Below are 27,657 nucleotides of genomic sequence, written 5' to 3' on the forward strand. Positions count from 1 at the left end.
TGTTTGCAGGTAGAATGCTGAGTGCCAATTGATTTGGGGTAAATGTTTCCACAGAGGCGGTCTTAGACTAAAGCTAGTAGCAGGCAATATTATTCGCCTCTTGAGATCAAACTTCGAAAAGCACTTTCAAAGTAAGGCTAAGGAAGTCAGTTCAGTTCAGTGAATCTTTATTTCGAAGAATAAAAAATCCTCATAAAAATACATTACACAGTAAAAATATCATTAAATTACATTTCTGAACTTTTGATAAAAATAAGTTAAAAAGTATATAGAGGAGGGGCCACAATTCATGGGCAGAAATAGTAATTTACAAGGATTAATCAATTTATTGTATCTCTCAATCTTACAGCTACTTTTAAAAAACCTAAAATGGCACATAAGGTATGGGTATCACTGGCTTTCTGTAAGAATTTAGGAAGTCTTTAATTCAAACCCTGTTTTAGAGATGTGGACCTTTCACAAACAACTTTTAACCAGCTTTGAAATTTGACAAATTATTTGAGAGCATGAAAGGCAATGATAATTACAATACGTATAATTTTTTAATACACACCACCTGTAATTCTGTAGTGTAAATGTTTTTTCTTTCATTTTTTTCCTGTTTGTCTTACTGTTGAACCGTGTGCTAAAAATAGATGTTTACGGTGCAACAGGAAAAGTGCTATCTTTCAAATCACGTTGTATGAAATAGGAAGTTGACAGAGCATAATGTATGTAATTGATGATGAAATAAAACTTCCCAAGGCAGGAAGAACATGGATGAAGGCGTAGCCATCCAACATTTTCTATTTTTAATTTGTCTTTAATGTTAGGGTGTGTGCTGCATGACCTGGTATAAAGGAGGCATGCTAGCTTTTAGCAAGGCTGTGATAAGGACGCAATCTGCGTGAACACCTTCCCTTGTCCGTCCATTCTTTTTAACCTGCACAAGACTATCGTCTGATAAACTGAGAGGACCACGAAGTGACATCTTCACAGAAATGTAAGTTCGACTTGTATTATAACAAGATACATTGGTGTGCCTTCTCTCATAGGAAAGGCACACGTTTCGTCGTAATCCTAATGTGAACCTTAATCTGTTTATTCAGTAATGGGCAATTGTCGTTTTAAATCGCTAATTCTCAAAATATTGCGTGCCTAGCTTGCATTGCTTCGAATCAGCAGCTCACTTGCTAGTATCAGCCAATTATATTTTTTACTATCTATTTATTTCCAAATAAATGCTCTCAGTAACTCCGGATGGTTTCCACTGAGATTTTAAACCAAGAAATGCAGCGTTTTATATCGTTGTGGGCCCAATTCCTAACAAATATTGTCTGTGTAGTTAGTATTTAGTGCATGGTGGAATTCACAGACAAATTTGCATGTGCACAAAATGGACAGAACATAGGAACAATTACACGTGCACATGGCGTTTGGCCCTGTCCCGAAGACTGGCTTTGGTCCAGGATTGTGGCAGTTGTTGATCCACGTGTATTCTCATCCATAAAGGGGTGCCGCAGATGCTTTTTCTGCTCCGTGTTTTCCTTCTCCTGTTAGGATGGTGCAGGCTGTGCCGCCGCACCGGGCACCAATCACATGGGGCGCCATTTGAGCATGCACTCTTAAAGCACGCGGCATTGGAAGTTTCAGAGTGCATTCCGAAATGGTACAGCGCCCCGCCCACGAGCTTAGTACGGTGGAGGGGGGCACAGCCAACAGATTATAGCACTGGCACCACCAGTGCAATGCAGTTTTAATGAGAGGTGGTGCAGTGCGCGCAAAAAAATTAGTTTTATTTATTTAAATGCTTACTTACCTATAAAACTCCGTAATCCATACATTATTTCCCCCCACCCTGCCCACGTCACCGCCCTACAGAAACACCTACTACCGACCGCTACTGCTTAAAGCTTATGTAAGCGTGTAATCTGTATATAGCAATACATTTTATACAAATAGATATTGTAAGGCACATAGAGGAATATGTATTCTGTGGCCCAATTGTCTGGAGGGATGCTGATATGAGGCTCCTTGGAGCCAGCGAACCTGAAGGCGTGAGTGCACGCGTGCTCTATTAGCATTCAAGGAAGGACCGACCCAAACTTGCTGAGCAGCCAGTCTACGGCCAGCCGAGTCCTCCTTTGGAGAGCAGGTTCCGTTTGAGAACGCTGCCTGCCTGTGTGCAGAAGATATTCACTTTAACATCCTGATAAAGTCCTCTCCTCACCGAGGTGCGATAAGACACGTGCGAATGCGTTCTTTTTTTTGTTGCATTCGGTTCATTGATTTGAATCCTACAATGACTGTCTCCTATTCAAGGCCTATGCTTCTAAAGTAAAACTGCAAGTTCGGATCAAAGTCATTACAGTGGCACATATGTTTTCCAGTGTGACACGATGCCAGCATTAACAGATCAGCATGCATTTTTTTGTTCAGCTCTTTTCTAATTAACATAAATATTTCTGTTCCTTTTCTGCAGAGTAAATTGATCCTTGTGTGAGAATCAACGCCAACTCGAAGCGGCTGCAAAGCAAAAGATTACAGTGCACGGAGCTGATCACAAGTCATGAAAATGGGAATTGCACACCTCAAGAATATATTTATCCTTTCCTTTGGAATGTTATTCCTCTACATAGCCTATGTAGGGCTTCAGATTTTGCAGGTAAATCCTAAACGTGATGCTTCAATTTCACTTTTTAAATGTCTAATAATCCCACTTCCTGCTCCCTTGCTCAGTCCTGTATTTACATTGGATAGTTCTTCCAATAGCACACATCAGTAATCTATCTATGAAGTGCTGTTGTAGCATATAAGTAGTCCACAGCTTGTCGCTCCACTATATTGTGATCAAAATATCAACTAACAAATATATTGAGGTCATAACATTGATTCTGAAATGTTGTCATGGAATACTTCATAATAGCAAATCTACACTTACCTTGATATATTGGCAGTCGATACTATGGTCATGATATAGCTGTAGTTGACTATTTTGGGGATTGGTATTGTGCTTTATGATCACTAGAGCCTCTGGCAAACTCGATTCAGCACATTCCTCTTTCTGAGGTTGTTGAAAAGAAAGCCAGTTTTGTCGCCCTATTGGTAACTGAAATGTGTTTTATTCAAATTGCTTTATTTGATGCACTATTATTACCAGAACTATTTTGCACAGTTACAAATTTTCATGAGAGGTTTCAACATTCATTTCAAAATATATAGGGGCATATTATCTAGATGTGCATTATATAACGCACATCGCACATTTCCATATCGACGGCTATCGCTGGATTTTTTCGCCGTGTTAGCACGTAATTATCAATGAGCAGCACGTAGGCAAAATTAAATCCGGCGATAGTCGGCGATATGGAACATTAGCGCATGAAAACAAACGTTTTCACGTGCTAATGTGTGCCTTGATAATATGGGGGGGGTGGATTCAGCGTTATGATCCACACCCCCATGTTATCAATGCCTTAACACCTGGTCAGAGCAGGCGTTGGGAGACCTGCGATAAACGAGTTTATCGCAGGTCTTCTTCTCCCAACGCCTGCCTTGGTAATAGGGTGTTCCCACCTCCAACCACATTTTACATGTGGTTGGACGTGGGAACGCCCACTTTGCATGTCATTAGCGATGTTTCTCGCTGACATGCAAAGTGGGCTTGAGGCAGGCGTTAGCATGCCCTTGTTAATAGGGCGTTGGAAGTATCGCCGCTTTCTCGGCACAATTCGCCGAAAAAGCGGCGATACTTCAGCTTGCTAATATGCCCCAATGTCCGCAGAGAGCATTTGTAAAACAGAAGTGCTGGCCCTACTTGTTTAAAATCACGAGCTTTAAAAAGAGGGACCAAAGAAGTATTTCTCAGGAACTAATAAAACTTGCTAAACATTGTAAAATGCATGGTGTCCTGCGGAGACACCTGATCGCAGCCGCAGGGTGCCAAAGAAGATGGGTCATGCCAACCCTGAGGGAAAGGAAGTATTTGGGGTAAGACATTAAGGCTGAATCTAGTCAACAACATTTGCACGCAGCTAGTAGTAACTCAAGTCAGATCAGGTCTATGCCTAATTTTGTTTTCAACAGCACATATCCTTTTCCGATCTTTTCAGTAGGGTCAGAGACTCTGGGACATATGTATGAACACATTTTCCCATAGCCACAGAATGGGTAAAACCCTTTGATACATCAGGCCCTCTCTCTCATGTAGTGCATGCCTCACAAAGTTGCAACTGACCCAGCCTCGGTCAGCCTTTACAATCTTATCTGGGAAAAGAAACAGGTCCCCCTTCCCGTGTCCTGAAGGGCTACCTTGATATACTTTAGCCACAGAATTTTAGGTCAAGGTCGAGAGATAGACAGTCCTGCAATATCACTCTATTGAAATGGGCTCCTTTCGTCCAAATGTCAATCCCACATATAGAGCGTGACGTGCTATAATATCAGAGAGTTAATCTTACTCCCAGCTCTTCGTGTATTATGTGCGACGGGGATGCTCTGAGGGGCGCAAAGAAGACATCCCAAAACTACATTTTCTACCACGTCATGTGATCTATAACCCCATATGGCACTCCCACACCAAACTTTAGACACACGTTTGGCTAGATAAACTTGTAGCAGTGGGTGGATTGGGTTCCTGTCCAATCTGGAAGGAACTTTTAGGTGGCTGCATTGGTCCGTACAAGATCCAACTGCTTAATAGTTAAAGTGTTCCATCACAAATCGTCATCAAGCAGGACACCCAGATACTGGGAAACTTTCCCCCTAAGTGAGAGTCTGTGTGCCTCACATAAAAAGTCTAGAAACATACTAACATTGGTGCTAAGGTCCAGTTCTTCCATAAAACTCACAAATGAGATAACAAGAGTTTGGAGACCCCTGGCCATTCTAGCCATGAACACAGAGTCGCCTGCTTAAAGCAGGATGGGCAAGGGATGTTTTTTTTACTTTTGGACAATAATCTCTGCTTTCAACCAACATTTGTTCAAGTTTATTCATATATATGGTGAATAAGAAGGGGGCCATGATGCACCCCTACCTGACTCCATGCTTGGTATTAAGATATTCTGTGCACTGACAATCAGGTGTGTACCTAACCGAGGCAGTCATTTGGGCAAGGATATCCTTCAAGAAATAGTCTATATTATGGTCTAAACCCATTTCCAAAATGATTCTCCAAAGCTTATCCTGGTTAATCTGTTCAAAATTTACTGTTAAATTCATGGAGTCCAACTGGACAGATCCCGTGCCGCTGTGTGTTTGTTCAGGGTTAAGTAAAGTTTCAGACATTGGCCAATAGTTCATATTCCGGTTCCGAAACCATGTTGGAGCTCTGAAAAGATATTATAATCCCGGGACCAAGTTGGTAATCTATCCAGCAAGATAGGGGCCCTAGGTAAATGGAGAGGGAAGGTTACTGAGACATGATGGGGAAGATGGGTAGTTGGAGGAGCTCTGAATTTATGCCACAGGACAAGGTAGAGCAGCTGCCTGTCTTGGAATGCATGCACAGCTCGGTGAAAGTCTAGCAGGAGGTCGCACAGAGAGAAAAGGGAATGGGAAAGAGAATTGTGGATTGATTGTGGAGGTCCTGAAAGCAACTTCAGCAGATGCTTGGCTGTCATCTGATGCGAGACAATGTCCTCATCTCATCAGTTCAGGCCTCAGACCACCCCCTCAGGACTGGTGAATAACTTGTGATTCCAGGGCAAAGTGGAACCTTCTGAGAGAGAAGTGCCGGAGAAGAGGCCTGCTTTATGTGTTTGGTGAGGGTTGATGGCAGTGGGCTGATGAGGGGGGCTCCAGATATTTAGGCAGGGTAAGCTGCTCAATTTGGAGTGACCTACATGACAGCCATCTTGGAAGCTTGATACCTTTGAATTAAAGGGAGGAACATTTTAGGAGGGAGAAATGAAACATAAATATGTTTTCTTGGCTACCTAAAATGATGCTCTCTCTAAACTGATTTTGTTTTCTCGAGGGTCTAGGCCTCTACACCTGAGGCGTATTAGAGCAGATGTTGTTCTTTGTTCTGGATCATGCGATAGATTTATTGAGATGACGGAATAATTTACGAACTGCACATCAACTTTTCCTCTTCTTCCTAGTTTGCAAAGTGGAGTTTTGCTCGTGCAAAGTTCTGGTGATTTGTGAGGGTGTTCAATTGTGCTGAAAGCGCCTTTGACGAGGGAGAATTGATGCAGTGCTATGTGCGCGTGACAGGATCAATTCTGTGATCTAACAGTCACATGCGAGGGCAGACAAGTCCCGGCGAAGCCTGAAGCCAGCACCTGGATCTCCGAGGCCAGGCAACATTGCGTGCCCCACCCTCTTTATGTGGCTTTACACGTGCAGGCTGCAATTAACGCAATTACACAACTGCACACCCAATTACCAGCTGAAAGCTTACATTTATCTTGCCACACCTTTCCTTTTATGTAAACGGAAACTTAGATCTTACAAACATGATTTACCACTTTCTATTTTTATAATCTCCCAAGATCATGAATTACAACTGCCAATTATTTTTAACTGCTCGGAAGTGTATTCATTTGTGATTTCCTTTGATACAAAAAAAGACTTTGACAATAAATAATCTTATCCCTTTCTTTTAACAAAATAGACATAATTTATATTTTTATAAATTTTAAAATCTGCTTTCCCATTGTGATATTTTGTTGGGTAGATGCACCCTAACTGATTAGTATTCAAATGTTATTTTAAATATGATGGAGGAACATATGTACTCTCTTTTTTATTGTGTATCTGCTTTTATGGTTGTATCCAACCGAAATAAAGTTTTCTTGAATGAATGAATAAATGTTAAACAGTAACATACATTCGGCACATAATGTTAATGGTCACATTAAGCCATGGAAACGATACAGTGAGCTCAATGACACCTTGCGGTGGCCATCCCAGAGACCCAAATACTTCTTGTGATTCGAACCACAAATGAGTTGAAGTGCAGGTCGTATTATGGATTGTGAGGAGATATTTTATTTCACTAGGACCACAGCTTACTAACATGTGTGTCTCAAGTGACTGCTGGGATCATTATGGCGCCCTTTCCTCTATCATATTCTCCTTACCCTCTCTGCAGCTTTCAGCAGAGATGGCCATCCCAGTGCTGGAAATCTTTACAATCACTCTCCTCACCCTACATATGTGAGACACCCAAGACTCTATTCTTGATTGCAATATCATTTCCATCTGCAACACTTCCATGGCAGTTTCATCCATTTCTTTAATTTAGGATACCAACTCTATGCCAACAGTACACTGATCCCATCCTTCCCCTCACTCATCTCTCACCTTCAAATGTGTAATCCACTGCTGATTGGCTCGCTGAGTTCTCAAGACGGCGCCCTCTATATTGGCGATCACTGACTTTCCTGAGTCGCTCGAGCTTCGATATTTTGACAGACAAGGGACAGCTTTCAGAGCTGAACTGGCCATACAGAACGCAATGCAAACTTCTAGAGGGATGGGCACATGTTGGGCTGTTTTCAGGACTGAATGGGTTAGGGGACCTTTGGTTCGTTCCACCCCAGGGAACAGCAACCGGTTTTCGGAGACATGATTTTATTCTGCAACCAATAACAGTTCATGTGTGATCTTTCCACAGAGCAGTCTGAACCAGGAAGAGAACATGGGAGTTGTCTCTTTGAGTGTGATGTATGGAGCCTTCTGTTGCTCTTGTCTGTTCCTCGGTCCTGTGGTTATGAGGAAATTTGGCTGCAAGTGGACCATTGTCGTCTCCATGTGCTGCTACATCACTTACACCCTAGCCAACTTCTACCCAAAGTGGTAAGTTCCATTTTACTTGACTACTTGACTTTGTTAAATGCTGTACTGCAGATCGTAGTGCTCCCTACAGAAATGTATTTTGAGATGATTAACTAGCTGCCACAACCAAATCCAATGCTGTAAGAAAATTGTTTGAAGGAATTTAGGCCCTTACTTCAAAATGTTTGTATGTTTGGCTCAATAATCTTGATATTTAAACTGGGATACATCACCTACCTCCTTTTTTCGTTTCCTCCATAGTCAGAAATTCTCAGAATAGATCTGGCTAAACTCTGAAACCAGCTGTAGAAAAGCTATGTGTATGCATCAGTTTTGGTAGAAGTGTAAATTATATTGATTCCTCAACATTTCTGTGCCTCCTCTGTACATCCTCTGATAATCACTTTTGTTCTGCTGTCCACAATCCTGCCTCTTCAACTGAGGTCTTGTGAGGTGAGATATAGCTGCTCCTTTAATTGTAAAGGTGCTCCATGCATTGGATGTATTTTTTATCATGCACTGTATTCTGGCTGAGAGCCACAAAAGAACTCAAGAGGGATCAGTCAAACGATTCTGTCCACGATCTTCTGGAGATCTCAGTGCAGGCCCTCCTGTGTGTGTGCCTCAAGGCACCTCCTTTGGACTTCCAACACGAACACATTCTAGCACCAGCACAGAGCTGTCACTGCAGCACCTGCTACCGGCAAGAACCTCTCTGGGTGCAGTGAAAACACCCGCCCTGTATTTGACCTGATCCAATGACAAGCTTACCAGCATCGTGGGTACAGGCTTGGCGGGAAACATCCTTTACCACGCAACTTTTACCACGCAGTGCCTTTACAACGCAGGTTTTACAACGAAAACCATTACAACGCATTGCACTGGGGGGGTGCTCTAGGATAGGGAATAGTTTTAATTTACTATCCAACACCTTCCCTACTATCCACGGGGACTGGAGTTGGAATAGTAAATTAAATTATTCACTATCCAGCACCCCCCAAAGCAATGCGTTGTAAAGGCTTGCGTTGTAAAACTTGCGTTGTAACAGCATGCGTGGTAAAAGCATGCATTGTAACAATGTACATCCAGGCTTGGCATCTGCCACTAGGTCTGCTTGGGCACTCTCATTTCACCCTCAAGAGCGCAGTCCAATTTGCGACTGTCTTCTCTGTGGGTGTCATTCTTGGCCACGCCCTCCGTCATTTCGTGCTGAAAAAATACATAGCTCTACTTTTTCACTTTTTGTCTCAATCTTTTTTGTCTATTGGCGTTCAAAAGTAATATGGAGACATTCAGATGTTACGTATTTCACACCTTTCGTCTCATTCTGAAATAAAACAATTTATGAATGAAAACCAAAGCAAGAGAACAGAAAGTCAGACTGAGCACAGGTCCTCTGTTCATTTTGCATTTGACTGTCTAATTAGATATAATACTTAATTAATGATTTATCAAAACTGGAAAAAAGATGTTGTGCTATATCAAAGAGACTGCATAAAATAGTAGTAATGGTACCTGATTTTGGTCTGTGTACTTTCTAAGAAGCACAAGAATGCAAAACAATAAATACCTCTCTTTTCTCACTGTCAAGCCAATGAACTGAAGCAGGCTTTTTTTGTTTCGCAGGTACACTCTGATCACATCCTCTGTGCTCCTGGGCTTAGGGGGAGGAGCCCTCTGGGCAGCCAAAAGTACCTACATAACAGTGTGTGGAAGCAAGCAGGCAGCGTCGAGGCAGAGGGCAGCAGAGGATGTTATCAACGAATACTTTGGAACATTCTTCCTTATTCTACAGACATGCCGCATTTGGGGAAACCTTATTTCTTCACTGATTCTTGACTTTTCCCGAGGTGAGCCAATGCAAAATAACAGAAAACGTCTGCAGCAGAGATAACTAGGCTTCCAAAAATATTAAGAAGGTTTAGTTGAGGAATGTGGCTATCAAGTAGCTAGATATGGTTCAAGGTTTAAACTTTACGAGGCTCCATAATACTGGAGTACATATCATTCTAAAGTAATTGTACCCAGAGTATGAGGACAGGGTCAGTGTTTGATGGTGGTGAATCGAAGTGATCAGAAAGTTAAGGTATGAATTTGATCCACAGATGTCACCTGTCTTTCAGTGGCTTGATGGTTACTGATGTCCCTGTTGTTTGCTCCCCTTGTATGGTTCGGTCATACTTACCCCTAGAGAGACACCTGCTATTATGATCGCTAGAAAGGAATCTCTACCACATGTTGGGGTTCATTTATGTGCAGTTCTGGAAAAGATGTATGAGATTACAACGCATTCATTTAACAGGCACATATTTACAATGCAGCCATTACCACACATGCTGGTACCACGCATGCCTTTAACATTTTCCTTTGGAGTGAGTGCGTGTATGTATGTATATATATATATATATATATATATATATATATATATATATATATATATATATATATACACACGAAACTCCACCACGCCGCTTCCAATCCCCACTCGGATCAGCGAAGCGATAACCAGGAGACGGACCACTGGATCAGGTTACAGGTTCTTTATTTCAGTTCAGCTGGTAAAAGTGCATAACGCGTTTCGGGCTAAGCAAGCCCTTGCTCACATGCTATATGCTAATATGTTGCCCATTGGTGTGATGCTTGTGAATCTTGAGTAATGTCAAAACATAAACATTAGTGGCATGATAAGCTTAATTTTCCGCCAAGTGGAGCAGATATGTCTCCTCTGCCCGCGTTCCTGGGCGCACGGAATGCATATCTGTCTCCCTCATGCCAGGTGGGAGTAGACATATATTTCTCTTCCTGCGTAATTACTGTGACACCCTACACTGGGACACGTACTGCTGTAAAAGAAATTAAATAAAAAAAGAATTATGCGTGAACCTTACATAAATGGTTCAACAAAGTCAAAAAGCTGTGTTGAAAGTGAAGTGGTGTATAGTTGTTTTGATTTCCAGCGAGAAAGCAAAGGGAGCACGCCCAACTTCTAGGAAGGCTCCGTGGGGTGTCTCCCCCTAAATTTATTTTTAATAATCGGGGTAAAATATTGTATTTTGGAGCAGAATTTTCATACAAACTCGCTCAAAAACAACAGTCTCCTAAAGTGCACTTATGGGTGCCCCTGCATGTTAACAATTACCTTCATGTGCTGGTGCTAGCACTTTGGGGATTGATGGGTCCCAAATGCCATGGGCACTCTTTTAATGTCAAGAGTTACATACAGTATGCCAGTATACAGTATGCCAGTGTCCAAAAGCTGCAGTTGACTGCATCTATCTATCTATCTATCTATCTATCTATCTATCTATCTATCTATCTATCTATCTATCTATCTATCTATCTATCTATCTATCTATCTATCTATCTATCTATCTATCTATCTATATCTATAAGCCTTCAGGGGATGGTGAAACGCGTTGGGACAGGCAGTGTTTTTTAAATAAAGCTGCCTTAAAACTTTGAGACATACAAGAGAGTGCGTCTTTATTCTACAGTCTCTAATGTTATTGGGCAGCAGAATTGTTCTTTGGTAAAATTGGAACCGGCTTGGTCCTGACGGAAAAGACGCACCGCTTACAAAGAGAGCGCCAGTGTCAAACTCCAGGGCTACATTGTAGCAAATATATATAGGGTTTTAGAAATAAAGTGCCTCCACGAACTCTCCTACTGTGGCCTCTTCTCTTTCTTCGGGGGAGTGTACTGTCATATATATATATATATATATACATACATGCATACATACAGATAGATAGATAGATAGATAGATAGATAGATAGATAGATAGATAGATAGATAGATAAATAGATAGATAGAGAGATGGATAGATAGATAGATAGACAGACACATGATGGGTGACCCATTACCACTAGCATGTCAAGGCCAGAATGTTGTTGTGTTGCCTGCGTCCCCCGACCTATATGCCATGGTTGTCCTCCCTAATGCCAGTGCCAGCATTCTACCAATGATGTCCCATAGTAAGCTGTTGACCTATAGTGTGCAAGCAACAGAATTTTGCCATGAGTGTCCCATCCCATAAGCCAAGAATTACCTCTAAATGACAGTGCTTGCATGTTGCATTAGGTTCCCCTTGTAACACGAATTATGCCCAATGTGTCAGCACCACAGGTGTCCCATATTACCAGAATTACAGTTTATATGCCTGCATTTTGCCCGGGTACATCATATACCAAGGATTATCATCCTCTTTCTCACCCACTCATTCTCTCTAGCTCACACTCATTTGCACTCAGTTTTACTTACTCTATTTCTAACTTAGCCTCACTTATTCCCACTCCCTCTGACTCACTCCGTCTCACTTAGTTACACTACCACTCATACACACACATCCACATACACTCTTACGCGACATTTCACAGGGTTTTATTATACTTACTTACCTTCAGATAGCTGATGTGCTGTTCTTCAGCTGATGGTACTTGCAGACTCTCAGGGCAGGTACACAGCTTCTGCCAGCCTCGGGAGCTGAAGCACAAACTTGGAGTCTGAGCAGTGATGCATGGGCTCCAGCTGTCAGTGTCTTGCCTTTTCACCTCATCTTGTCATAAGGTAGGGTGCAGTGAGTGAGGTTCTTGCCAACATCTCTCCCCCATGATGAGATGGGAGAGAAAGAGCGGACAGCATGACTGATGGGTAGCCCTGGGCACAGTAGAAATTACATCAAAAGCCTCCAGAGCTACCTGTACCAATGACACTACGAATCTCACTAATGGGGCGGTCTTAAGGCCTGCCAGGAACCAGAGGCTAAAGCGAAGACTTTGCTAGTCCTGGTCAAACTCGCTGATGTCAGTTGCAGGTGCCTCTGTGGGCCTTTGCCAGGGATCAGACTGATTTACTGCCTCAGGTGGCTGCAAGGTTGGGCATATTTGTCATTATACTAGTGAATAATGGGTTATTATTAATTACAGGTATTATAAAAGAAAGGGGGCAAAAACAAGAGTGACCACCACTGAAAATGACTGGTTGTGAATCATCAAGAGGAAGAATTTCAGGGACACTTTTTCTCTTTCTTTTGTCATTGTAGGTTATTTTCACAGGGATCCTGATCTAACCTCTTTTGCCCCTTAGCTTTGTACTACATTTTTCATTAATGTTATATTCAGGGTTGAGGTTCAAGTTGATTGAGAGAGGGACTCTTGCAACATTTTACAAGGCATTGAGACTGGAATAAGTATTCAGTTTTCACAGCTACAGTGTTTACAGTCTTCACCATTGCAATTGACTCTAAAAGCTTTACAATCCTTAATGTACCACACATTTCTTCAAAAATTAGCCTCCTGATACTAGCCAATCAATGTTTTTTTAAGTTGCACTTCTCTAATGCGGGCCACTCTTGTGGGGATGCCCAGGCTAATTTTTGGTCGCAATCCGACCCTGCCCCCTCCCCTTATTAATGACATTCGGCTCGCCTCGAGGCTCGGGAAGGGGGGCTAAGCGCCTTACACCCCTAAAACAGTATTTTGTGACACCCGCCGGGCTGTAGCTCACACAGTTTTTTTCTTTTGTTAATAGGGTTGAAGCCTGTGTTTTTAACATTTTTAATTTTGCCACTCATTTGTGGATTCTGTGTAAATTGACTGCAATTTATCATTTTAGGCCTAGGTGGTCAAGGTGCCTGGGCCCCTTATATCTTTTGTTATCCTTTTTTTTTAAGATTCGGTACTGAGTCCTAAAATGGCTGCTGCAACATCTTTGTTGATGTGGTAGCAGCCAATCAGATCTTACCATAAAAACTGCCGGGCCTACAGATCCTCTACGGCAGGGGTACTCACAAACTTTAGCTCGGGGGCCAAATTTGCAGTGTGGTTTGTGTCCGAGGGCCGCATCGGTGGGTGCAGGGTCAGTGGAGGAGGGGGAGGGGGGCTAGAGCAACAAAAAAACTGTGACCATGAGGTTGAACACAGGTCCCTGCAGCGGACGCCTTCGTCCACTGTGCCACCAGAGACGGCATACACACATCTCTCTCTCTCTCTCTCTCTCTCTCTCTCTCTCTCTCTCTCTCTCTCTCTCTCTCTCTCTCTCTCTCTCTCTCTCTCTCTCTATCTCTCTCTCTCTCCCTCCCTCTCTCTCTCTCTCTCTCTCCCTCTATCTCCCTCTATCTCCCTCTTTCTCCCTCTCTCCCTCTCTCAACCTCTCTCTCCCTCTCTCCCTCCCTGTCTCCCTCCATCTCTCTCTATTTCTCCCTCTGCCTCACTCAGACTGTCTCACTCCCTCTCACTCCCTCTCTTGCCCTCTCTCTCTCCCTGACTCCCTCTGTCTCACTCTGACTGTCTCACTCCCTCTCTCTCTTTCTCTGTCTCCCTCTCTCTCTCTCTCTCTCTGTCTCCCTCTCTCTCCTTCCCTCTCCCTCTCTGTCTCCCTCACTCTGTCTCCCTCACTCTGCCTCCCTCCTCACTCTGTCTCCCTCCTCACTCTGTCACCCTCCTCACTCTGTCGCCCTCCTCCCTCGGTCGCGCCCCCCTCCCTCCCTCTGTCTGTCACCCTCCTCCCTATCTCCTCCCTCCCTCTGTCACCCTCCTACCTTCCTCTGTCACCCTCCTCCCTCTGTCTGTCACCCTCCTCCCTCCCTCTGTCTGTTATCCTCCTCCCTCCCTCTGTCTGTCACCCTATGTCTCCCTCCCTCTCCCTTTCTCTGTCCCCCTCCTCTCCTTTTCTCTCTTTCCCTCCCTCTCCCTTTCTCTGTCTCCCACCCTCTCATCCTCTTTGTCTCCCTCCCTCTCCCTTTCTCTGTCTCCCAACCTCTCCCTCTCTTTGTCTCCCTCTGTCTCCCTCCCTCCCTTTCCATCTCTTTGTCTCCCTCTGTCTGTCTTCCACTCTGTGTCTCCCTCTCTTTGTCTCCCTTCCTCTGTCTCCCTCCTACCTCTGTCTGTCACCCTCTCTCTGTCTCCATCTGTCTGTCTCCCTCCCTCTGTTTGTCTCCCTCTGTCTGTCTCCCTCCCTCTGTCTGTCTCCCTCCCTGTCTCCCTCTGTCACCCTCTCCCTCCATGTCTGTCTCTTTCCCTCTGTCTGTCTCCGTCTGTCTCCCTCCCACTGTCTGTCTCCCTCCCTCCCTCTGTCTGTCTGTCTCTGTCTGTCTCCCTCCCTCTGTCTGTCTCCGTCTGTCTGTCTCCCTCTGTCTCCCTCCCTCTCCCTTTCTCTGTTCCCCTTTCTCAGTCTCCCTCTCTCTTTCCCTCCCTCCCTCGCTCTCCCTCTGTCTGCCTCCCTTTCCCTCCCTCCTTTCCTTCCCTCCCTCGCTCTCCCTCTGTCTGCCTCCCTTTCCCTCCCTCCTTTCCCTCCCTCCCTCGCTCTCCCTCTGTCTGCCTCCCTTTCCCTCCCTCCCTCGCTCTCCCTCTGTCTGCCTCCCTTTCCCTCCCTCTCTCGTTCTCCCTCTGTCTGCCTCGTTTTCCCTCCCTCCCTCCTTTCCTTCCTTCCCTCGCTCTCCCTCTGTCTGCCTCCCTTTCCCCCCTCCTTTCCCTCCCTCCCTCGCTCTCGCGCTGTCTGCCTCCCTTTCCCTCACTCCCTTGCTCTCCCTCCCTCTCCCTCCCTTTCCCTCCCTCCCTCACTCTCCCTCCCTTCCTTCCCTCCCTCCACCTCCCTCCCTCGCTCTCCCTCTGTCTGCCTCACTTTCCCTCCCTCCTTTCCCTCCCTCCCTCGCTCTCCCTCTGTCTGCCTCCCTTTCCCTCCCTCCCTTGCTCTCCCTCTTTCCCTCCCTCCCTCGTTCTCCCTCTGTCTGCCTCCCTTTCCCTCCCTCCCTCGCTCTCCCTCTGTCTGCCTCCCTTTCCCTCCCTCCCTCGCTCTCCCTCTGTCTTCCTCCCTTTCCCTCCCTCCCTCGCTCTCCCTCTGTCTGCCTCCCTTTCCCTCCCTCCCTCCCTCACTCTCCCTCTCTCTGCCTCCCTCGCTCTGCCTCCCTTTCCCTCCCTTACTCTACCTCCCTTCCCATCCCTCCCTCTCCCTCCCTCTCCCTCCCTTTCCTTCCCTCCCTCGCTCTCCCTCTGTCTGTGTCTGCCTCCCTTTCCCTCCCTCCCTTGCTCTCCCTCTGTCTGCCTCCCTTTCCCTTCCTCCCTCGCTCTCCCTCCAGTTCCCTCTCTCCCTCGGTCTGCCTCCCTTTCCCTCCCAACCTCCCTCCCTCGCTCTCCCTCTCTCTGCCTCCCTTTCCCTCCCTCCCTCGCTCTCGCTCTCTATGCCTCCCTTTCCCTTCCTCCCTCGCTCTCCCTCCTTCTCCCTCCCTTTCCCTCCCTCCCTTGCTCTCCCTCTGTTTGTGTCTGTCTCCCTTTCCCTCCCTCCCTCGCTCTCCCTCTGTCTGCCTCCCTTTCTCTCACTCTCCCTCTGTCTGCCTCCGTTTCCCTCCCTCCCTCGCTCTCCCTCTGTCTGCCTCCCTTTGCTTCCCTCCCTTGATCTCCCTCCCTTTCCCTCCCTCGCTCTCACTCCCTCTCCCTCCCTTTACCTCCCTCCCTCGCTCTCCCTCTGTCTGTGTCTGCCTCCCTTTCCCTCCCTCCCTCGCTCTCCTTCTGTCTGCCTCCATTTCCCTCCCTCCCTCGCTCTCCCTCCCTCTCCCTCCCTTTCCTTCCCTCCCTCGGTCTGCCTCCCTTTCCCTCCCTTCCGCCCTCCCTCTCCCTCTCTCTGCCTCCCTTTCCCTCCCTCCCTCCCTCTCCCTCTCTCTGCCTCCCTTTCCCTCCCTCCCTCGCTCTCCCTCCCTCTCCCTCCCTTTCCCTCCCTCCCTTGCTTTCATTCTGTTTGTGTCTGCCTCCCTTTCCCTCCCTTCCTCGCTCTCCCTCTGTCTGCCTCCCTTTCCCTCCCTCCCTCACTCTCCCTCCCTTTCCCTCCCTCCCTCTGTCTCCCTCCCTATGTCACCCTCTTCATCTCACCCTGCCTGTGTGTGCCCGGACTGAGACAGCTTCTGGGCACACACACACACAGCCACCCAAGCACTTCACACGTCTTTAAAAGACCATTTGTATGTTAATGAGGCTTTTGTATTTCACCTCTTAGCGCCCCTGCAGCTCCACTCTGACTATCACTGGAATGCCCGGGCCCCCATAGAGCAGCAGAGTCTCGGCGCGCAGTGTTTGTAGACACTCTTTATTATTATTTTCTTTTAAACACGGGTAAATTGTCTGCAAGGTCCGCGGGCCGCCCAGGAAGGCTTGCTGGGCCGCTGGTGGCCCGCGGGCCGTACTATGAATAACCGTGCTCTACGGCGTGAAATACACATTTAATTTGGGTTCTAATTGCTCAGCAACTACTGAACAGATTACACCAGGGGCCGCATTACATAAAGTGCCCTGGGGGTGCAATGGGCATTTGCATGCCCCTGGGGCACTTTGGTATTACAGAAGGGGTTGCAGAAGCTTGTGCGGCCTGTTCTGTGATACCAATAGCGCTGGCGCACATAAAGCGCCAGCGCTATCTTCAAGGGGACGTTCCCTCATTAGCATGGGGGAGTGCCCCATGCAAATAAAGGAATCCCTTTTTTTCTGCGCCCGTGCCATAATTCCAACACAGGCGCAGAGGCAAAGAAGCACTCAGGAGCCTCACTGAGAGTGCGCCATCTAAGAATTGGCACAGTCAGTGCCCCCCTTGATGGCTGCCCTTTGGAGGGGGGAAAGGGGGTCCTATGCACCACCCAGATTTCCCCATGCACGGGGGTGTAGTCACTAACCGCACCCACCTTCAAGGGGATCTCTTATCCCCTTTAAAAGTACAGGTGTGTTGCCGCCTGCACAGTGAAACACAGAGGGGGTTCAAAGCAGGCGCTCCCTATTTCACGTGAATGCGCTGCCACAATGACAGCACAAATTTGCGGCTGCCCTGGGGGCAGAGCATTCCCCAGAATGTGGCGCACAATACAGCCCCTGGGAGGTAAAGCCTGTATGTGTGGGAAAGGCTGCGTGGCAAAGGCTTCTCCCTTCTGGAATGCACCACCTTCACATATATAGCTCCTAGTTCCATTCATTAAGAGTGTAATGTCCTACTGAGTTTTGTTTATGCACCATTTTCCATACCACACACCAACTCAAACTCATTTTTGATCTACTCAAGTTAATGACGGAACTAAGAGATTTTTTTAGTTTCAATCCACAGGAAGCTATATCCATAGTCCAGTTTTGTTGCTAATCACCCAGAGACAACATTGACCTTACTCTGTTTGAGGATTACGATGAACAAATTAGGAATTCTAGATAAGCCGTTTCATATGAATATGTATTCTAATAAGTGTGTGCCCGTTGCTTTCCAGGTCCAAGAGTCCATGGTTTGAATGGTACGTACTGTGGTGCAAATGACTGTCCAGGCCCCGAAGACATAAAATCACATCGTCCGTCGGACACTGTCATCTACACTCTGTTGGGCTCCTACACTGGTAGGTTTAGAGGCCAGGGGCCATTTTAAATATGTGTGTGCGCACAAATAAAGATACATTTATAAAACCATGACATACGTGTGTGTGTGTGTGTGTGTGTACATTAAGATAAATGGATACATGCCATGACAGTTTTTTTGTGTTCCAAAATGCTTTATTGAATGAATAACAACTATTTAGTCAATAGGCACGTTAAAAATAATAAATCATGAAAATCATATGGGAATTTGTTTCAACCAAGAACAAACATCATGTAGTAAAGACTTTAGACTGACAAAAATTAAGTATAACATTCAGAAGGAAAACAATGCTGTTATAAAGTAATTATGGATTTCAAGAAAAAAAAACCAAATATATATATATATATATATATATATATATATATATACACACAAGTGAGTATATATTTGTGTGTATATATATATATATAAATATGTATTATATTTAGTGTATATATAGTGTTTGTCTGAGATTAAGATAAAAACTTAGTAAAATAACCCGAGGTTTGATACCTCTTGACATCCTAAGACTGCGATGAGGAATGTACAACATTCGTTTTATGGCTAGTGTTGCTACCTGGGCAGATTAAGAGAGATCAATATTGAAGTTAGATGGTTGAGGAAGTATAAAGTGTATCTGAAAATGACACTGAGGACACCTCGTGTCATTGGGACTGAAACGGTGGCCTAATCTGGGCCTAGGAAACATAGACAGGAGATGAGAGTATGGAAGACTCCATTTTCCAAGCTTGGAATGTTTGGGGATAGTAGTCATCATTGTTTTAATGTGTAAAAGGTATATTTCACATATGAGGTATTGGTTGGGATTGAACACATTGGCAGCAATAAATATACTCAAGAGAAACACTACCTATCTCTGAAAGCCTGCTTGTATGCGTAGTTTATGATGGGGCTGAAACAAAGTAGCGTCCCCTCCAAAAAAAGGAACATTTCCTTAGTTGATCTTGTAGAGATTGTGGGGTCCGCCAGAGGATGGAGCAGAAACAGACCGGCAAGAATGTCCCTGCTGTGTTACTCTGCCTTGGGGTGAGAAATGCCCCCGTAGCACTCAAGCGTCAGCACGTTTCACGCCCTCTGCCTGGCCTCACGTTGTGTCTGCTTCTCTCACAGGCTGCGGAGTTCTGGGCGTCACACTCATCGTCATCTTTTTGGATCAAGTCGATACCAAAGAAGGACAGGAAATGGATGAGAACACGCAGTCCTTCTTCTCAGCCTTCCTGTCTACCTTCAGACAGCTTGGGGACAAGCGCCAGTTGCTCCTCATTCCGATCACAATGTTTAGTGGCCTCGAGCAGGGGTTCATCGCCAGTGACTACACAAAGGTCAGTGTCAGTATATGTGGAGTGGTACAAAAGGGGGTGGTGATGGACCGGACAGTTCGGGCTGGACTGTTCCCATGAGGCACAGGGTCAGACTGATTTGCATATGGCCATGTCTGAACTGGGGTGGCAGAGTGGGCTAAAGAACGGTGATGGATTAAACCCAGATCTTTTGACTGGGTGTGAGTGTTTGATTGATTCAGATGCTCCGTCCATCACCACCCCCTTGTGTACAGTATATGTGGAGTGGCATTACCCTTCGTTTTTCAGCATTGTCTCTGTATGAAGACTAATTGCGAGATTCCTGAGGTGCTAAAACAACACCGCATAATTAAGACGTGTTACTCTTTGGCTAAAAAGTTCTGCTAATAGTCTGCGCTTTATGCATGAATCACAGTTTTCGAATGAATTACACGTTGCCCACCAAATATAACTAACCAATATTACCGAATATGTTTTTAACACCAGACTTTTATTCTGGGAATAAAACGTTACAGACATAAATAAATATCTCTAGCGGCGAATGGGGCCAGGATACATCAATATTCAACATGGCTGTAGAGTAACATTCTATCAGTCCGAATTCTGGGATGAAGGATTGGAAATGCACCCTCGCATATGGTTTTTGTGTCATTTATGCTAAGCTTAGGAGCACAAAAATATGTGAGAATCAGGCCAATGGCCAGGAAATGTTAAACGGTTGTGCTGCATGTGCTTCACGATGCAATGCTGTGATGCACAGAAATAGCGTTAACAAACTTCCACCCTCTCACCGGTTGTGGGAGAGAAGGGGGCAGACCAGATCAGAAAGCATTTTGTGTGTGAAAAAGGCTGCTTTATGGAAACAGTTGCACATTACAATATCATACCTGGCAACTGCCTTACAAAACTAAAACCTCGCTATACATCGATAACTGACACCTGACCCCGCCCCTACGATCCCCTCAACATACCTCCACCCTGCCATTAACTTATAACAACAATATAATGTATTGCAGTGAAAATATACACTTCTAATAAACCAACATCCTATACCTGCCTTTCTTAAACTGTAAATAACCAAACGTCTACAACTGAAACTCAAACTATGTGCCTACCCTTTCCCTGCCCATGTTCCCAACTTTCAACGCTAATCAAAAACTTCTGCCAACCCCGGCCAACTTTTCATACTCAGCCAAGCATCTGTTCCAAGCAACAGTACAAATTAACCCCTTGCACACCTGTCCCAATCAAAGCTAACCCTTAAAAAACCTCGCATAAAACAAAACCTCATAAAATCCGATGAAACATTTTGGGGCCTGAGGTGGGGGGAAATTTTCTACTCCTATTTCCCGCTCCCAGCCACCACTTTACCAAACCTAAAATGGTGGCTTGGAGCCCAACTAGCTAACCCTTATACCCTTGGGCTACTATTGGGCTACAAATACACAGCCCAAAAATTTACTAAATGGCTCACCCCCAACATGCAACTCGCCCCTCACAATCCATCCGGGGGGAGGGGGGGCAGACCTTACTTCGTTCGGCTGCCCCCAAACCCCCATTGCAACCGGCAGCAGCACCACAGATCCTGTGCCAGTGATCTTTCTCCATGCATGTAAGTCAAAGTCTAGCATATTGGTTTTAAAGCAGGCATGTGCTTGAAGAGATTGTGGTAGGTACCACGGAGAATCATTTTGCATCCTAAGTAGAGTGTTATTTGACCAATGTTAACACATGTGTGGGTTTTAACCAGCTTGTTTATTTTCTGTTTAGTCGTATGTAACCTGTGTCCTGGGGCTGAAGTTTGTGGGATATGTGATGATCTGCTTTGGAGCCTCCAATGCAATCTGCTGTCTGCTGGTTGGAAAGATCTCCCTGTACACAGGAAGGATCCTTCTCTTTGTCTTGGGTAAGTGTGTCCTGTGCTGTGAACATTGAACAGATAATACTAGGCTAGATTAGCTAGATCATGTGAAGGTCTAGGGGCTCATAAGCTTAAGTAGTTCTCACACCATGCTGTGCGCAGACTCTGCCAGGAGCCTGCCCCCACGCGGCGTATCAGAGCCATATGATGTACTATTTCAAGGAGAGCTATGACCCAGCCGGGCAGGTTTGTTCTAGAGAGCTTGCTTTGTTTATTTATAGAGGAATGTGGAAGGGAGTGGAGACGTTTTCACTTTTAACCAAGCGGTCAGTATATTATTAATCGTGTCATCAACCACTACGCAATAACGGGATGGCATTCTGTGTCAAAGACCGTAGAATGCACAGGGCTTCAAGCATCTCTGATTAGTGATATTTCTTTTTTTGTGTTGATATTTTTTATTAGCATTTTTGAAAATACAAAGTACAGTACAATAGTTTGTAAAGTAATTGTCTGAGATAAATATTCATAAATACTTAATGTTATTTCATTGTTTTTGGTGCAGTGTTCCTTTTTTACAAATAATAATTTGTTATTTATGAGTGTTTTATTTGTTGAGGTCTGGTAAGGATCATAGCACACAATTAAGTGGGGTTCACAGTCCATTGAGTAGTGATTTCACAGTGGCTGGTCAAGGGTTGGATGTGAATAGTGGTGCTTTTCTCATGGAAGACTCTCTAGGCCACAGCTTTCAAAACTTTTCATGTTGGGGGACACACTTTTTGGAGATGCATCATTTTGGGACACAGTAAGGCAGTGTAGTGAGCGTAGCGTAGTCAGCCCGAAACACCTAAGGGGAGTGTCTGTCTCCCTCTCTCTCTCTCTCTCTCTCTCTCTGTCTCCCTCTCTCTGTCTCCCTCTGTCTGTCTCCGTCTGTCTCCCTCCCTCTGTCTCCCTCTGTCTGTCTCCGTCTGTCTCCCTATGTCTGTCTACCTCCCTCTGTCTCTGTCTGTCTGTCTCACTCCCTCTGTTTCCCTCCCTCTGTGGCCCTCCTCCCTCTGTCTGTCTCCCCCTCTCTGTGCGTCTCCCTCTGTCTGTCGCTCTGTCTCCCGCTCTCTGTCTCCCGCTCTCTGTCTCCCTCTGTTTCCGTCCCTCTGTCTCCCTCCCTCTGTCTGTCTCCCTCCCTCCCCCTCTCTCTCTCTCTTCCTCTGTCTCCCTCTGTCTGTCTCCCTCCCTCTCTCGCTGTCTCCCTCCCTCTCTCTCCCTCTCTCTCCCTCCCTCCCCATCCCTCTCTCTCACTCACGCTGTCTGTCTCTATCTCTCTGTCTACTTCTCTCTGTCTCCCTTCCTCTCTCTCTCTCTCTCCCTCTCTCTCTCCCTCTCTCTCCCTCTGTCTTCCTCCCTCTTGTCTGTCTCCCTCTTGTCTGTCTCCCTCTTGTCTGTCTCCCTCCCTCTGTCTCCCTCCCTCCCTCTGTCTCCATCCCTCCGTCGCCCTTCTCCCGCTGTCTGTCTCCCTCCCTCTGTCTCCCTCCATCTGTCTCCCTTTGTCTGTCTCCCTCTGTCTGTCTCCCTCTGTCTGTCTCCGTCCCTCTGTCTCCCTCCCTCTGTCTCCCTCCCTCTGTCTCCCTCCCTCTGCCTCCCTCCCTCTGTCTCCCTCTGCCTCCCTCTATCTGTCTCCCTCTCTGTCTCCCTCCCTCTGTCTCTGTCCCTCTGTCTCCTCCCTCTGTCTCTGTCCCACTGTCTCCCTCCCTCTGTCTCTGTCCCTCTGTCTCCCGCCCTCTCTCTCCCTCCCTCTGTCTCCCTGTATCTGTCTCCCTCTATCTGTCTCCTCCCTCCGTCTGTCTCCCGCTCTGTCTCCCTCTGTCTCCTTCCCTCTGTCTCCCTCCCTCTGCCTCCCTCCCTCTGCCTCCCTCTATCTGCCTCCCTCTATCTGTCTCCCTCCCTCTGTCTCCCTCCCTCTGTCTCTGTCCCTTTGTCTCCCTCCCTCTGTCTCCCTCCCTCTGTCTCCCTCCCTCCCTCTGTCTCCCTCCCTCCCTCTGTCTCCCTCTCTCTGTCTCCCTACCTCTGTCTCCCTCTATCAGTCTCCCTCTATCTGTCTCCCCCCTCCCTCTGTCTCCCTCTTTGTCTCCCTCTGCTCCTTCCCTATGTCTCCTTCCCTCTGTCTCTGTCCCGTTGTCTCTGTCCCTCTGTCTCACTCTCTCTGTCTCCCTCTCTGTCTCCCTCTCTCTGTCTTCCTACCTGTATCTCCCTCTCTCTGTCTTCCTCCCTCTATCTCCCTCCCTCTGCCTGTCACCCTCTGTCACCTCACCCCAGCTTACAGGGCACATATCTATATCATAGCCTACTTCGACTCCAAATTCTCCTCTTCAAGACTCGTTCACTACCCCACCCTCTTCTGAGACCCGACAAGCATCCCTCAAGCGCATTTCTAGGTAAATAAACACCCCCGCCAAATTCATATTTTAGTGCTTCACCAGTGACATGGCACCTTCCTCAAAGACCTGGATTCCAACTTTATAACAGCCCCCTTTCATCCACCCCATATTGTGTTTGGTGACTTCATCTTGGATCGTAACAGACCACACTATTCTTCTACTCTTACTGGCAACTCAATATCCAGAACACACAGGCTGCCCTCACATTTTCAAGGAAATATTTTCAATATCATACTAATCCTTAATCCACCCCCTCACCCAATATAAAGTCCTGTCATCTGACCGCTCCTTAACTCACATGCTTCATGCTTGTGAACATATGCACCCAAGTACTTCACAGGTCTTTAAAAGACCATTTACTTGTTAATGGGGCTTTGTTGTGAATCGCCGCCCCCCATAGAGCAGAGTGTCTCAGAGTCTGCGCTGCTGCAGCAGACTCCGAGACACTCTTTCAAAGGAATGCCTCTTAATTAGCAGCAGTTATGTGCTAAGTGCCCTTAATACCGGTGGTGTCATCCCGCGACACACCCACCACTTGGAGGCGACACAGTACTTTGTCGGGATCACACAGTTTGGAAAGCTCTGCGCTAGGCGAACAGAAACCCAAGATAAACAGGATACCAAATAATTCAGGAAGCAGTGGTGAAACATAATCAGATATCTTGTCGATCTCTTTCACTATCTCACTCAGTTTTCCCCTCTCCCTTTCTTTGTCTCTTATTGCTCCCTCCAACTCCCTTCCTTTCCTCTTCGCTTCCTTTCTCGCCTCTCTGTGCTTTCTTTCTTGCTTTTGTTCACTATTTTTCTCTTTCTCACTCTCGGTTTCTATCTCTCTTTCAGGTTCTCTCTCCATCACTCACTCTCTTTGTCTTCCCTTTTTCTCTCTTTCCGTTCTCTGCATTACTTTCATTCATTTGAGCAAGCATAACATCTTTTCACTATTGATCTCTTTCTCAGCCCTCCTCTTCTGTTTATTATTGGCCGTAGTTTTAAATAACATACCTTTGATGTTCTGTTTCTCGCTTCAAATGGGGTGAACATATTTGGTTTTCGAATACTTTGTACACAAAGGGACACTGTTTTTCAAAAAAGCTTATAAATAATGTTCCTTTTCCAGGTGCAGTTGTACACATTGGCTGCATTATTGCCCTGCTGCTCTGGAATCCTCAGAAGCACCAGTTTGCAGTATTCTTTGTGATTTCCGGTCTTTGGGGAGTTGCTGATGCTGTCTGGCAGGCTCGGACAAGTGGTGAGTCCCAAATAGGTCTTTTTATGCTGCCTAAACAGAGTATATGCAGTAAAGAAAAACGTAGATATTTTCCATCAGCACACCAAAAGAACACATTACAAACATTATGGGGCATATTACCAACGTTAAGCGATATTTATCGCTAACGATGCTTAGCAACGAATTTTTTAACGCTAAGCATCGTCAGAAATTATCGCAGATAAACCTTGCTATTATCAAGGTTTATCGCAAATGCGATAAAAAACGGCCGCAATGCATGAATATCGCTGAAAAGTCAGCGATAATTATGCATTACCGAGCTAATGCTCTTTGCCATGTTATCCACCTCCCATTGGATAACATGGTTAAGAACTGCTCAGGGCAGGTGTTAGTTTTTGGAGATATTCGCGCTTAGCGCGAATATCTCCAAAATTTGGTAATAGGAGATAGCGATGTTAGCGACTGTTTCCAGTCGCTAACATCTTGGCACGCCCACTTTGCATGTCATTAGTGATAAATATCACTGACATGCAAAGTAGGGCCCAAGATGGTCGCTATCTCCTACTAGCTGTCGCTAACTGGTGTTAGCGACAGCTAGGTAATAGGAAGATAATTTTATCTCCGCTTTCTTGGCTTTTAAAGCCAAAAAAGCGGAGATAAACCCCCTTGATAATATGCCCCTATATTTTTAAAAATGCGATTATTTGGACACCGTCTTCTCATAACGTGTATTTTCCTATTTTCTAGCACTCTATGGAGTCTTATTTGAAAAGAACAAGGCAGCCGCTTTCTCAAACTGTTGCCTTTGGGAGTCCGTGGGTTTCGTTGCTGCTTTTGGATATGGCTCCTACCTGTGCGTTGATGTGAAGCTCTACATACTCCTGTGTGTACTGGTGCTTGCAATGCTGCTCTATGGCATCGTTGAATTCCTGGAATTGAAGAAACCATCAATCATTGCTGCTTCCGAAAACAGCCAAAGCCAAGTCACCACAGTTGAGATCCCTTCTACATGATTAACGCCACAACAAACAGACATTTAATCATAATTTATTTTGCGTTATCTTAATATTTCAATTCACTTATTTCAAACCTTATTTATATTTTTGAAAAGGAACTCAAGGTATGTGTGTCCATACTTCAGTACTACCTAAGCACATCTCAAACCATCAAGATAGTGCAGACATCAGCATCATGTATAATGAAGCACACCACAAAAAGCACTTTACATATATCCTTTTTATCTAGAGTGCATTGAAAGGTTTGGGGGTTAGGGAGGACATCGTTTTGATGTCCTCCCTAACTCACAAACCTTTCAATGCATTCTAGATAAAAAGGATATATGTAAAGAATCTGAGAATGTATCCAGGGTTGTTTACGTTATGTGGTCTGTGGCCATGTAATTTCACTTAGCCTCCGTAACTTCAAGGACCATGTTGCCCATGTGGTGTGACTCCACTGTATTTTCCTAGTGGTCCTTTTCTTTCTGTAGTGGCATCTGCTTAAAGCACACTAATACTGCTGCAACTCAGATAACATGTTTTTTGGTTACTCTACATCTAGTTGTTGGATTTTTTATTTTTGTAGATTTGTGTTTTTTGTTCCCACAAGTTATCTGTTTAATATGTAAGGTTAAAAATAAGGAGTGTTAAGTGTATATATTGTCAAAACCTTGGTCAGCTTCACAACATTCAAAGTTGGCAAACCTTTAAAAAAGAGCAAAAACTGAGCTTTGCACAACATTGGTAATGTTTCAGCTCAAGGTCATGAGAATGCTGCACATCAATCTCTTCATATCTCTTTGGGATCCCCACATTCAAACTGTGTACTTCCTTCCACTCCCTGCTGTTGGAAGGCTCGGGGTGGACCTTCTATCAAATGTAAAGGGAAACAGCCATGTGTTTCTGCGCTGAAACACAGAGCTAGCACCACCATTAGCTGACAGTAGAAAAAACAGTTCTGGAGCCTGAAGTCCTATATGTCTTGGGCAGGCTATCTGTTCTCAGGAAAAAGGTTTGGGTGAAGTTATACTTTGCTTGTGTTCACGAAAGATGACGTTTCCCTACTTCTCCCAGTGTCACTGGGTACGTTTTTTATTTCTTTCTAGATCAAAAATATGTTGAAGCTGTAACCTATTTTGTATTTACATACCAGTGTAGTATGTTGCCTTTGCATTTACCTATTTTGCTCTAATGTTTTTTGTATATATTTGTTTATGTATTTATTGGCAAAGATTAATGAAATAAAACCTTTTTTACAAATAATGTTGATCAATGATTTAAAACCATATATGAACAAAAAGTATTGTTTTTATATTCTTCCTGTCCACCATCTCAGAATTATTAGATTTCATTTAGACAATGTCTTTTGAAAAATGTATAGGTTTTTAGAAATCAGAGACCCTGGTGGTATGCTTCCTCTGTCAATTTATAACATATGCAGAGGTAGACCTCTCTGTTTTGATGTTAACCTGCATCTCTTCAGGTAATTGTTTAAAATATACAGAAATTACATTTTTAGCCTTTGCAGTTGCTCAATTGTACAAGTAAATTTTAGGAGCTGGTAAATCCAGTGTTTGCGGCAAAAGAGACTTGGGCCTTAAAATGCAATCTCTTAGTCAAGTTGTTAAAGATCTTTCCCCATTGGTCATATGGGCCTTTGTTGGTTGACATAAAGGATTGAAAGGGAGAAGAC

The 27,657-nt window shown here is 45.1% G+C and overlaps 1 protein-coding gene across 1 annotated transcript; it reads left to right on the forward strand.

Moving 5' to 3' along the window:
* Nucleotides 1-868: 868 nt before the first annotated feature.
* Nucleotides 869-26,226, forward strand: LOC144761675 (protein unc-93 homolog A-like). Its single transcript, XM_078646955.1, has 9 exons — nucleotides 869-982; nucleotides 2,462-2,644; nucleotides 7,607-7,788; nucleotides 9,394-9,617; nucleotides 17,999-18,121; nucleotides 19,252-19,463; nucleotides 21,213-21,348; nucleotides 24,856-24,987; nucleotides 25,714-26,226. Exons 2-9 carry the CDS (start codon nucleotides 2,549-2,551, stop codon nucleotides 25,977-25,979), a joined length of 1,371 nt encoding a protein of 456 aa, XP_078503081.1. The 5' UTR covers nucleotides 869-982; nucleotides 2,462-2,548; the 3' UTR covers nucleotides 25,980-26,226.
* Nucleotides 26,227-27,657: the final 1,431 nt, after the last annotated feature.

The sequence above is a fragment of the Lissotriton helveticus genome, chromosome 6 (assembly GCF_964261635.1).
Source record: "Lissotriton helveticus chromosome 6, aLisHel1.1, whole genome shotgun sequence".
NCBI classification, from domain to species: domain Eukaryota; kingdom Metazoa; phylum Chordata; class Amphibia; order Caudata; family Salamandridae; genus Lissotriton; species Lissotriton helveticus.